The sequence below is a fragment of the Solanum pennellii genome, chromosome 4 (genome assembly GCF_001406875.1).
Source record: "Solanum pennellii chromosome 4, SPENNV200".
Lineage (NCBI taxonomy): Eukaryota > Viridiplantae > Streptophyta > Magnoliopsida > Solanales > Solanaceae > Solanum > Solanum pennellii.
In genome coordinates this window covers 2651640-2665698 of record NC_028640.1, presented here as the reverse complement: position 1 = coordinate 2665698, position 14059 = coordinate 2651640, and the positions used below count along the sequence as shown (strand labels likewise).

Genomic DNA, 14059 nt, shown 5'->3' with positions numbered 1-14059 from the left:
CCCCACCCCACCCCAAAAAAAATTATAACAATTTTTATGTTTTTTAGATGGTTAGTTGCTAACTAGTTTTATTTTAATTTTAATTTTGCTAGTTTTGAAAATGATGTAAGGAGGACTAATGACAAGTTAAGGAAGTGTTTTGTATATTAGTTTTGTTTAAATTTTAGTTTAATCAACTTAATGGTAGATTAATGTTTATTACTCTTTAAAAGTATTTTAAGAATTTTGATGTTATGTTCCTTGATGACTAGTTTAATTATTATCTAGGTTTATTCAAAATGTTGTAAGGAGGCTTAATGACAAGTTAATGAAATTTTTTTTTGACTATTTTCTATTTATTTTATTTTGTTAATGTCTATTTGTTGTTTAATTTCAAGTTATAATGCTTAATTTATCTTTATTTTAAAAAAACCAAGAATTTTGATGTTTTTAATTGTCTAGTCTAGTTTGATGACAAAGTTTCATTCTTGTAAGATTCAAAATGTTGTAATTAGGAGGGTTAATGACAAGTTAAGGAAGTGTTTTTTTATTAAAATATATTTAATTTCTAGTTTTAATGCTTGATTAATCTTTAATAATTTGTCAAATGAGTTGGATATGTGAAGAAAAATTATTCATACATTAGTGGCCTCTTTGCATGATTAATTAATTTACAAGATTTTGTGAAGAATTGTGATGTTTTAATGACAAGTGCTTTGTGTAATTTTTTTAAAAATTCTATTTGTAGTTTAATTTCAACTTAGTGGTAGATTAATTATTATTACTTTTTTTTTGTTACTTGAGTTAAGATATGCGAAGAACAAAAAGAAATCCATGTACACTAATAGAAAAATTATTGTTAATCTTATTTAATTAGCCACGTACTTCCTTCGTCTTCTTATAATTGTCATAGTTTTCTTTTTTAAAATCAACAATAAAATTTTAATTAACATTTCACGATTTTTATTATTTCACCATATTAATATACAACAAAAATTATAATTTATAATTTTTAAAATTTAAAATATTCGAATTGAAGTAACATAATAACTAAAAAGTTACGGAGGAAGTATTAGCAATAAATTTCGTAGTTTTTTAATATTAATTTTTTTACATATTAATATTTTCTTACGAAATGACAACATTTTCCGTTTTCACTTCACAAATTGAGGAACTTTTTTAAAAAAATAATAATATATATAATAAATAATATATTATATATTTGGGATGTTTCTAAAAAAAAAAGAAGATATTTGCCATGTGTAATAAGTTGAAGAATATGATTCTTTTTTTAAGCCAATAAAACACAATAAATTGCCAATCTTTTTTTTTTTTAATAACTTGGACAACATAATCATAGCTCACAAGAATAGTTGATGTATATTTCGATAAATAGTTAATATTTTTTTTATTTTAAATTATTTAAAATGATAAGATATTTTTATTTTTTTAAATTAATTTAACTGTTCAATCTTTAAGATGATGTTAAAATATTCTTCTAATTTTATCCTTCATTAGTTAGTATTGAAATTAATTAGTATAATTAATGTTTAATTATTTTAATTATAAATTTAATAATAATTGTTAAGGGTGAAAATTGAAAATTATATCTAACTAATATCTTAATTTTTTTTTCTTTAAAGATGTAAAATGGAAGGAATAATATCATTTCAATAAATAACTGATGATAAATCAAATGAAAATATCAGACATCTAATAGTTTAGGAATGAAATTCGAAAAAATTATAACATAAATTATAATTTTGAATCCATCAATTTGAGCGGCCCAAAGTGTAAATGAAAAGTAAAGGAATATTGAGTTTTGTTCAATCATTTTCAATAGATAGCTAAGTATATATTGGACCCCTACTATTTGATGGCAATTTTAGGCCCTTAAAAATAAAAGATGTGGTCCTAATTCTTAAATTATGAGGAAAAAGCTCTTATGTTTCCTCTTAAAATAATACTTACATTCGAGTCGAACACAGTTTCTCTATCTTCACGAGATAGTAATAAAATCTACGTTATTATGCATATTTTATTTTCTTCAAACCCTACAAGTGAAGCAGTGATATTTTACTGGATATGTTATTGTTGACGTTGTAATCGTTGTAGTATGGAGCGTTTTATTTTAAAATGAGAATTTTCACGCACGAATTTGGATCAGTTAAATTTCAAAACGAATATCGAATATTGAATGAGGAAAAAACAAAGAGAATTAATTTCAAGAGGTGGGTGGAAAAATGAGAAATTAGTACATAATGTTGTATTTCATTACATGAAGGAATGCCCGATAATCTTTCGGGGGCTGGTATATCCTTTCAGTTCTGGTATGGGGAACGAATTGTTATTCCTTTGCAGTTGTGATAAAAATAATTTTTGAAGTTCTAATTTTTATTTAGACATACATTTTATTTAGAAAAAAAAAATCTAAATTTTGTAAAAGGAAAAAAAGGTTTCACCCATAGACTGGTTTCTTGAAAAAATATGTGGACAAACAATATTTTAAATTTTAAATTTTATAAACAAAATATATGGTGAAATAGGAGTCAAAAATGTTGCTATTTCCTCCGTTTCAATTTGTGCAGTATCATTTGAATTGATATAAAATTTAAGAAATAATTATTTTTAAAAAATTTATGATCTAAAACGAAACTTATATATTTGTATGACTATAAATCATTTCACTAAAATAAAATGAGAAATTTTTAATTATTTAAATTATAAAATGATAAAAAAAAATTTGAGAAAGAATGAAAAAAATATGTCGAATAAGCTAAGATGAAAAGGGTAATTTATATCAATAAATAATCCTTAAATTTCATTTAAAACTATATTAAGAAATATCACAAGATATCACAAACATAAGTTGTAATATTTTGAGGGTTATAAATATATATAAAGTGTTGGAGTTATTTATTTTATATATGAAGATATGAGAGTTATTTTCGTTGAAGTTTATGAAAATATCAACTATGTAAGTCAAAACTCAAACTTAATAACATATGAACGTATCAGAAGATGACACGTGATAATCAAGGAACAATCAGGTATAACTCAACAAAAATGACGTCAGGGCAATACTTGAATGTTCATATTTGTGGGTTTTTTTTGTCATATAAATAGAATCTAAAACATAATAAAATCTTAATAATGTTATTAAATATTTGATAAATACGAAAATGTGTCATTCGTTGGACTAACTAAAAGGAAAAGTATGTCATATTAATTGAGACGGAAAAGATGCTTAAACAACAAGGGGTCCATAGCTCAGTGGTAGAGCATTTGACTGCAGATCAAGAGGTCACCGGTTCGAACCCGGTTGGGCCCTATTTTTTATTTTTTTAAAATTAATTTTTTTTTGTTCTATCTAGACTTTTCTATTTAAAGTTAATCACTAATTTAATTGATGGGGTAGATACACTATAAATTAAAATCATGTTTATGAAATTAAAACATTGTAAGTATTTGTAAATTTTAATTTTTCTTCTCATGTTTGTCTTCTTACTAACTAAAATCATTTTCGTTTAATTATTTATTTGATGACAAGGGACTTAAACGGAAATTATATTGAAATCCACAAGCTTATATGTTTAAAAAAGGTCTTGTTTGACCATGAAAATTACGAATTTTTTTTAAAATAATTTGTTTTCAGAGTGTGAAATGACATTTGGAAATCGAAGTTTTTTAAATTTTTTTTGCTTCACTAGTTTACCTGAGCTAATTCTGATTTTTCAATGAAAATCGCAAAGATATTGATACTAGAAAAGACTAAGCGGGAAAGAAACTTGCTTTTGTTGAAGAATCACCCATTTAGGGTGAATGTTCTCCCTTATCATAATAGTTATATTAAACCTTCGAATTTTTTATGCGTTTGATTCTTTATATTTTAAAAATCATGTTTGTTTATTACATAAAGTCACTTGACAAATCATGCTATTATTTGTCAAGAAAATCATGTGCTTAGGGCTTTTTAATTATTTCAATTAAAAAAAATTCATTGTAATTCAAGATTTAACGTTTAAAAAAAAATTCAACAATCTCGAGCTAACTATACAACAATATATACTCAAGTAATTATAAGGACATATTTATAGATATTTAATGAATTTTTAAAATACATATATATGATATGAGCAAAGTTATTAAGTTCACGTAAATCTATTATAAATCTTTACATGAATTGTCAGACAAATTTATTATTTATTTTTTCTAGCCAGTTTACATAGATTATACACTATCATGTATATGTTTTAATATATGTCAACTATTTTTAAGTGGAAAAATTGAATATAATGACAAACTATTAATTCAAATTAAATGGTATAATCGCAGTTTGATTTAATTGTGCCTGTAGCAAACTATTTATCAGTTGTCTCTCTCCCTTAAAATATCGCTCGTTCCCTCTCTCGCTTTATACAATCAAAAATGTATAAATTGTGTTTCTGTTTATATAAAGCGAGAGAAAATTGTATATACACATGCAAATATATTTATACTCGTCTTATACACTTATAATTATACAATACAAATATTCCCATGTCCAGTTCTGTTTTGCCTTTCACTCTTTCTCGCTTTATACAAACACAAATTATACAAAATACAATGTATAATTTATGTTTGTATAAAGCGAGAGAAAGAGCGATATTTGATATGCGAACGTTTTATTTCGATTCATTTGTATATAAATTCAAATTTTATACAAATATACAAACACATGAAAATGAATTGAGAGGATGCAAACGATTTATACAAACGAGAGAATGGAAGTCATTTATAAAAATGATCTACCAACGATATTATACAAATCTGAAAGAGGAGCCAGCGAATTATACAATTGCTTCTGTTGTATATATATGTTTAGCGAAATAGCTTAGTCAAAGCATGTTTGCTATGTAGCGCAATTATGCAAATTTTGCTATAACATACAAATATGAGTTTTGTGTTTGCTAAACGTGAAAGTTGCTCTTTTAAATTTAATTAGTTTAATAAACTGTTGATTAAGTTAATTCTCCTTTTTTTATTTTAGCAATGTTGTGCCGAATCGAGGTGAATAGTAGAACTTTTCAATTCTTAACCATAGATCATGAATTCGAATTCTGAAAATGAAAAAATTAAGATATCGAATACTATAATTTTAACAAATTTTACTTACAGATATAAATCTAAATTAATCGAAATATCAAAATGTAATTTGGTTTCCAACTATAAATTGTCAGAAAGTAAAGAATGCATTGACATTTAGATAAGAAAAAAATAAATGGACAATAATTAACGTATATCTCCGCATTCAACGCTACCTAATTTTATCAATCTGTCTTACATTATTATAATATAAGGTTAAAAAATAATATCAAGAAAGTGAAAATAAGAAACCTTTTTTTCAAGAAAAAAACAAATAATTCCTATTTTTTAGGATAAAAAAAGGTTCTTTTTTTTGGGAAAAAATAAAATAAAATTTCATGTTTTTTTTTTGTTGTACAAAGGTTGGTGTCCCTTTCTTGAAAACTAAGACGTCGATTTAGGAAAAAATCGCACCTTAAATAATACATAACATAAATAATTTATTTTAATATAAATATTAATTGTTGTATTTTACGATTTTGACTAACAACATATAAATTGAGTCCGGAGTCTAAAGGATATAAAATATTAACAAAAAAAAATTCAAAATGGTATATAAAATTTTATATTAACCAAAATGGTAAAATCACTGGAACAACAGCGATTTCCTCCGCCGAAAAAAACAAAATCGCTGCTACTGCAGCGATTTTGCAAAATGTGATTTTTAAAAAAATAAAATTAAAATCGCTGACTAGGCAGTGATTTTCTTTTTAAAAAATGAAAATTTTAATTTTTTTTTAAAAAAAAAATCACATTTTGCAAAATCGCTGCAGTAGCAGCGATTTTGCTTTTTCCGGCGAAAGAAATCGCAATTGCAGTGATTTTCTTTTTAAAAAATGAAAATTTTAATTTTTTTTAAAAAATCACATTTTGCAAAATCGCTGCAGTAGCAACGATTTTGCTTTTTCCGGCGGAGGAAATCGCAATTGCAGTGATTTTCTTTTTAAAAAATGAAAATTTTTAAAAAAAAATTAAAAAAATTACATTTGCAAAATCGCTGTAGTAGCAGCGATTTTGCTTTTTCCGACGGAGGAAATCACTGTTTTTTCAGCGATTTTGTCGTTTTGGTTAGTATAAAATTTTATATATTATTTTAAAATTTTTGTTAATATTTTATATCCTTTAGGCTTCGGACTTCATATAAATCATACACGAAGATATTTTTGTTATTGCTTTAAAGGTTTCCTTTTAATTATTGGAATATATTGCACATATAATTTGGTAGAAGGAGCTAAATATATACCTATTCTTCTACTCTTTCATGAAATTCGAATGATTATTTGTAGGTAAAACGAAAGCTATATTTATTGAAGGATAATCAGTTGAACGTCTTTCACTTAAAAAATTAAGTTCAATTCAATTTTTGATTTTCGAATTGAAAAATTACTATACAAATCTGATTAAAATCGGATTGGATTGAATTTTCAAGTTTGATTCGGAATTAATAGGCTTGGGTATTTATTTATTTTTTAATTTTGACATATGAGTCTTTAAGACAGATCATAACTATTAACCGTCTTAATTCACCTTATAATTTATTCCATAAAATATATAAGTTTTTACAATTAACAAGGATTGAGGTCTTCATGCGACCGCATGTCACTCATAAAGTCAGTAATATAAAAAGATTCACGATAAAAAAGTTTATTGAATTCTCAAATTTAAACAATATCACATAAATTAATACAGTATAATATTATTTAGTGACTAGTAATGTTGGTGTTGTCCAACTCACATACAAAGTTTCAAGAAAAAAGGTTAAGAGCTTTATAAGACAATTAAGAGTTAAATATGTTATTGATTAGTCATTAGTTTACTAAAATGCTCATAAGTCATAATCAACTTTATAATTATAAAATAAGTGAAAACCAATGGTTGCTAATCAATATAATATGGTCCCTAATTAATTAATTTTATCATTTCTTTGAGTATTTTGTACTTATTAAACTTTTAATAAGTGTTTCTAACGTCTCTTAATTTCTTAAATTTGGAAGGAAAAAAATCACTTTCGACTAACATTCTAAAATATACATTATTACCATTTTGATATGTGACAAAGAAACTTATGTATTACTTTATATTTTAAAATTTTGAATATTTGAAATTTCAAAAATAAATTATTTTAATCATAATAATTTTACTTTAAAAAATTTATCTCACGCACATCAGAAAGTAAAAGCAATAGATTCGCCCAATGACGTATATATATTAATTTTGAAAAATGTCATGATCAACGTTATACGTCAAGATTCGAAAGGTTTTTGTGATTATATTTTAACAATTTTTACAACTACTTATAATATCACAAAAAATATAAAGAAAGAGGTAATTACTAATTTGTAATTCCATTTTGTACAAAATTATAGCAAAAACAAACTTTTAAAGCTATAAAAATATCAAATCAACTTCACAAACTTTGGATCATATGTGAGAGAAGCATAATTTGTGATGGTAAATAGTGAATTTGTCATCTTTTTGGGGTCCCAAATAAACAATAAATACTTATAATTGCCAACTTAGTTTAACCAACTTTTAAGGCCACATGAAATTAAACTCATCTTTGGGTCCCAAATAGAAAAAACTTATTCGTATCAGGTGTTTACATCAATTCAATGCAAAATGTATTATTACGTCATTTAATGAAGTAAAATTAACTATAAATTTAAACACATCACATGCATATATTGACTTGGTGTAAACACCCGATGCAAGTAAGTTTTACCCGTCACAAGTTCATTACTTATCCATTGTACTAAATGTTTATATATATATATATATAAACGAATTTGATAAAGTGGAATCACATGATATCGTTTGAGATAAAACATATTTGCGTCAGTTTTTCCATGATTGATTTGATTCATTTAATAAGTATCGAGATTTAAAAATAGAAATAAGAATATTTAGTAGTTTAAATTAAAAGACGATCATACTATAAGAATCACAGAAATAGCAAAGTGTAAAATATAAGCATCAAATCAATTATGTTGGATAATCATTTTTCCAACTTGTTGCTTCTTTGCATTTTATTTCAACGTTATGTAAATTCAAATACGAACTATCAAAATTTAAATATTTCTTATAAATATTTCAATTACTAAGAATATATGAAGTCATCTCTATTTTTTGTATTTTTTTTAATTGGATTATTTAATCTAGTTGCAAAATAACTTCCAAAATAGGAAAGTGGATAATCATTTCATAATGTACAACAACAATTCAACTAATTAATTAAGAAATCACATGCTTTTGTCAAGTAGTAGGTTGATGGACTAAATACTAATCATTTCTTTTTCTTAAAATAAAAAATTAAAAATATAATTAACCTATTAAAAAAGACAGAAAAATATTTAAAGTATTCTTTAACTTATTAGAAAGACTCAAAAAAATAAAGCAAACGATAAATTATACTTCCTTTAGTTTATATTATATGATTATTTAAAAAAAAATTTATTAAGCCCATGATATCTTTGACTACCAACAAAAAAAATAAATAATTATGATAATATTTACATAGGTTAATTTCTTAAACAATCATTAAATTATATATATTATTTAGTAAGAAAAAGCTCTATTTTTTTTTATAATAAAACTATTCTAGAATAATTATAAAGGGTCTGATATACCCCTCAACTTTGTCATTTGGAGTTGATATACCCCTCGTTATAAAAGTGGCTCAATATGCCCTTACCGTTATACAAACGGCTCACATATACCCCTGCCGTTACAAAATGGCTCACATATACCCTTCATTTAACGGTAGTTAAAAAATTAGTTTTAAATTTATATTTATTACTTCTAATTTTTTTCAAAAAAATTATTTAGGGGTATATATGATTCTTCTATCAAAGTTCAAGGTATATTTTAATTTTTTCATACATAAATTATTTTTTAACTTCTTTTATTATAATTATTTGAATCTTATTCTTATTTTGTTTTTTTCTTTCATTCCTTAGTTTAAAGAATAAAAAATTAAACTATTTTTTTTTTGTGTATTGTAATTTAATTTCGTATTCGAAGAAAAAATTTGGTCATCTACAATAAGTTTTACAAGAATATTAGTGAAACATAAATAAATTTGATTATCAAAATAATAATTATAAATTAGTCATTGAAACAAAAAAAAGTCAAAAAAAATATGTTTGACGAGGATTAAATTTACTCATATGGGATTATATTTTTTAGAAAAAAAAATAAAAATTTAGATTGAAATTATTATTTTTTTCATTTCCGTTAGATGAAAAGGATATATGTGAGCCATTTGTTTACAAGTAGGGGTATATATGAGTCACTTTCATAATAAGGGGTATATTAGCTTTAAATGACAAAGTTGAGGGGTATATCAGACCCTTTTCCCATAAAATAATACAAATCAAAACTCCATTTGTTTACATTTGTTTAAAAAGACTTAATTTCACGCATAAATAAATTGTGTTTATATATCATATAACTTTATTTTAATTTCCTCGATTAAAATTAAAACTTCGAATGTTAATCCACTTCATTAAGGTTTGAAGCGTAATATAAAATTCAGACTCAAACTAAAATCGATATTTTATAATAACTTTTCTCTTAAGGAACACATAAAGGACCACATCTCTTTGTGAGATTACTTTCCATTCTGTAATTGATATAATATAAGTTATGACAAAATAAATTAAATCATAATTAAAGAGGAAAAAAAGTATTTATTTAATTAAATAATTCAATTTGGTAAAGGGAATATTTCTTTTAGCTCAACTTTGTTCTTTCAAGCTAAGCATTGTTCTATAGAAAAATAAAATACTCTATACAAAATAAATAAATAAAACAAAACAAAAAATAAAAAAACACTAAAAAATTTATTAATTATAATTTAATTTATTCAAACAATTTATGAATATTTTCTTCACCTCATATATTGGTAACTGCCAAAATTTTCAAAAAGCAAATTTCTTATTTATGGTATGTCAATTTTCACAGCTGTATAAAAAAAATTATTTTAATTAAATGCAAAACCTAAAATATTTACTATAAGAAAAAAGTTATTTTGGATTTTGGGTAATTTTTTATAAGAATATGTATACTTAAAACAATTTTGTTGTCACAAAAAATAAATAAATAATTATTTTGAAAAATAACTTTCTGACTATTTAAGAAATTAACTCCGTAAAATTCGTTTCACCTAATAAATTGGTGTCAATCAAACTGCTAAATATCTTCAAAAATCAAATTTATTTTTTTTATTTCTTATTTTTGGTATTTCAAATTTCACAGCTGTAGCAAAATTATTAAAATTAAATGCAAGAATTGTACATTTGTACTAATTTACAATTAGTAAATAGGAATTAGCTATATGAATCATTGATAGATTCATGAATTTTCAATATCTAAGATACAAAATTTACGAAATTTTATATTAATTATTAAATATCTGATAATATTTGATATATTCTTGACGTATATAGAGTCTAGATAAAAATTTCTGGATTCATATAAATTCACATAACATATTATAGATATTAACCCCACTTCAAGGAAGCATTATTAAAATTTAATGTCAATTTATATCACCTATATAAATCATTTTTCCCCATAATATCACATTATGTATAGATTTAAAGAGATTTTAGGTTTTAACGACTTCCTTCGGTGATAATGTTAGATTTACATTGTTATTTTTTTTTATCTGCTTCAATTATCATAATATACTATCACTTTTACAAGTATCGAGATCTAGCTAAAATTTTGACTTTATCGATTTTGAATTTCTGAACAAACTACTACACATATTAAGTATTCTTTTTCAACACAACCAAAGTATCTGAACCAAAATTATAAAATTCTATCGAATCAACAAACAGAATTATAATTTCGCTCTCCGATTAACGAAAGAGGTGAAATAGAATTAGTGGAATGTTCCCTAAAGTGTGGGAAAGAATTTTAAACCTATTTAGTGCGCTCCAACGTTCCAATGTGCTGTAGGATACTCGTGAAAGTGAGCCTTAAACCAAACGGTCAAAATTTACAAAAAAAATTTTTTTACATACATGTGAATCCTCATAAATTCACAAAACAAAACGAAATCTCGTATTTGATGTTCGGTATTTATATTTAATCCGATTAAATTTAAAATTCGCATTGAAAAGTTTTATCTTGTGTGGTAAAATTCTCACTGATAAATTCGAGATATTCAACTAAAAACCAGAGCTATAGAATGTTATCGGACAGTCATATCCTGGAGGAGACAAGTCAGTACAACACTTTATCGATTTAATATCAAACTGCAATTTACTGTGATTTGTATTACATTCATTGACAAGGATGCACGAGTAATTATTAGTCCACCACGATCCGTGTTGGTTTAAAGAAACAATCTTTTTACCATAGAATCCACAACAAATCTGGTCGATTAAAAAAAACACAATCTTTTTACCTAAAATACAAAATAAAATTTCTATACAATGTTCAATATCCATATTTGAAACCGATTAAATTTGAATTCGCCTTGAAAAGTCTCGTCGTGTATCTTATGTGGTGATAACTGGTAAAATGTTCACTATATAACAAAGACAATTTAGTTAAGGATAAAAGAATATTTACAACTCTACGACAACTCTGATTAATTTTTTCAAAATAAAACACAATCTTGTTACCATAAATTATAGTTGCTACTTTTAAGGTTATTTTTTTTTTCTATAAATAAGTGAAACAATTGTTCAGACCAAATCATTCTTTATCTCCCTTCAAATTTTTCCCAATTATCTTTTTTTCCATCATTGTACCTTCTTGTCTAAGTGATGAATAAACAAGAAAAACCCAATCTTTCTTCTTTTTCAAATCTTATATCATAAACTATACAAATACACACACACATCCTTTTGTGTTCTTTCAAAAGTCAAGTTTTTTTTCAAAACCCCACTTCCCAAAAATGCATTTTCAAATGTTGGTTTTCAAGATTTTGTTCATTTCATCATTCTTTCACCAAATGTCACTAGCCCAACAACCCCAAATTTGTGTTGAAACTGATAGACTTGCTCTTCTTGGATTCAAAGATCACATTTTTAAAGACACTACTGATTTTCTGTCTTCATGGGCTGGTAAAGATTGTTGTGGAGGAGGCTGGGAAGGTGTAGAATGTGATGTTTCAACAGGGAGAGTGAATAGATTGGTGTTGCAAACACCTTCTGAGAGTGACATTAGTGTTTACATGAAGGGTACTTTGTCATCATCTCTGGGTGATTTGGTTTTCCTGGAGACATTGATTATAAGTGGAATGAAACATATTGCTGGTGCTATACCGGAAAGTTTTTCGAAACTTTCAAGATTGAAGCAGTTGATCTTGGATGGTAATTCACTACAAGGAGATATACCTTCTGGTTTATCTCATTTGGAGTCACTTCAAACACTTTCACTTAGTGGTAATCATTTGACAGGACAGATACCTTCTGTATTAGGAAACTTCAAGAATCTGCAACAGTTGAGTTTAGCAGACAATATGCTAACTGGGGTTATCCCAATTGGTGTCAAGAATCTTGTTGCATTGCAATCTTTGGATCTGAGTCACAATTTACTATCCGGGGTTGTTCCGAATTTTCTTGGACAGCTTCGAAATTTGACATATATTGATCTTTCAAGTAATGAATTGTCAGGGGAGGTTCCTGTTTCCTTGTGTGGTTTGATCAAGCTGTCGTTTTTATCGATGGATCATAATCGAATAACAGGGAGGATTCCATCACAAATTGGGAAAATGAAAGCACTTACTTCATTGTCATTGAGTTTTAACAAGTTGACAGGTCAAATACCTGAGTCTATTGCAGGATTACCAAATCTTTGGAACCTTAGTTTGTCTAGAAATGAACTTTTCGATCCTTTGCCTATTGCTTTCTCTAAAGGGGTTCCATCACTTTTGTCAATAGATTTGTCTTACAACAAGTTCAATCTTGGAGTAGTGCCTGAATGGATTAGGACTAGAGAGCTTTCTGATGTCAATTTAGCGGGTTGTAAGCTTCGTGGGATGCTTCCGAATTTCACTAGGCCTGATTCATTGAACTCTATAGACTTGTCGGATAACGCCTTCACAGGTGGGATATCGAGTTTCTTTGCAAGAATGTTGAGCTTGCAAAAGGGGAAGATATCAAACAACCAGTTGAAATCTGATGTTGCTGTGATCAAATTGCCTGATGGGATTTCATCTCTTGATCTTCATTCAAACCAGCTATTCGGGTCTCTTTCGAGGATGTTAAGCAACAAGACAAGCAAATTCTTGGAAGCTATCGACGTCTCAAACAATCAACTCTCTGGGAGCATCCCTGAGTTTGTCAGTGGCTTAAACCTCAAAGTACTCAACATAGGAAGCAACAAGATTTCAGGTCAAATCCCAACTTCAATATCGAATCTTGATAAGCTTGAGAGGTTTGATATATCAAGAAACCAGATTACTGGTACAATTCCAGTAAGTTTAGGATCACTAGTGAAGTTGCAATGGTTAGATTTATCGATCAACAGACTTTCGGGGAAAATACCAGATAGCTTGTTGGGGATTGAAGCATTGAAACATGCAAACTTCAGAGCCAACAGATTATGTGGTGAAATACCACAAGGCAGACCATACAATATCTTCCCTGCAGCTGCCTATGCCCACAATTTATGTCTGTGTGCCAAGCCTTTGCCGCCATGTAAGGGAACGAAACAACACAAGTTGGGCCAGTAACTGCTGACTCCATTTATAGGAATTTATGTTTGTTAACAAACAAACAGTTTACTTTACTTTTTTTGAATTCTAGTACTACTTGTACAAGTTACAACTCTGTCATCTCACATTGTTAGTCAGTGTTTACTTCACATAGATTCAATATGAAATGAATAAATTCACTTGAATGATTCTTGTCGCATGATCGATCACAACCTCAATTCATGAGAGGACTTGCATCATTACTTGAAGTAGATAGCTATAATAAGAAAATCATTCCGAAGA

At 26.3% G+C, this 14059-nt stretch overlaps 1 protein-coding gene, 1 long non-coding RNA gene and 1 other non-coding gene across 3 annotated transcripts in view; all 3 read left to right on the top strand.

Moving 5' to 3' along the window:
- LOC114076952 overlaps positions 1–327 on the top strand; it is a 1755-nt gene extending 1428 nt beyond the window's left edge. The window contains exon 2 of the long non-coding RNA XR_003578032.1: positions 93–327. This is a non-coding gene — a long non-coding RNA (uncharacterized LOC114076952). The remainder of the gene's footprint in view (positions 1–92) is intronic.
- A 2911-nt stretch (positions 328–3238) lies between these two features.
- On the top strand, positions 3239–3310 carry TRNAC-GCA. The gene has a single exon. It is a non-coding gene; the product is annotated as a tRNA-Cys (tRNA).
- Positions 3311–11802: 8492 nt separating this feature from the next.
- Positions 11803–13965, top strand: LOC107015621 (probable leucine-rich repeat receptor-like protein kinase At1g35710). The gene has a single exon (XM_015215949.2). It carries the CDS (start codon positions 12014–12016, stop codon positions 13793–13795), a length of 1782 nt encoding a protein of 593 aa, XP_015071435.1. The 5' UTR covers positions 11803–12013; the 3' UTR covers positions 13796–13965.
- Positions 13966–14059: the final 94 nt, after the last annotated feature.

Excerpts from the sequence above, each read along its gene's own strand:
- LOC107015621 (XM_015215949.2), top strand. The coding sequence starts at position 12,014 with ATGCATTTTCAAATGTTGGTTTTCAAGATTTTGTTCATTTCATCATTC.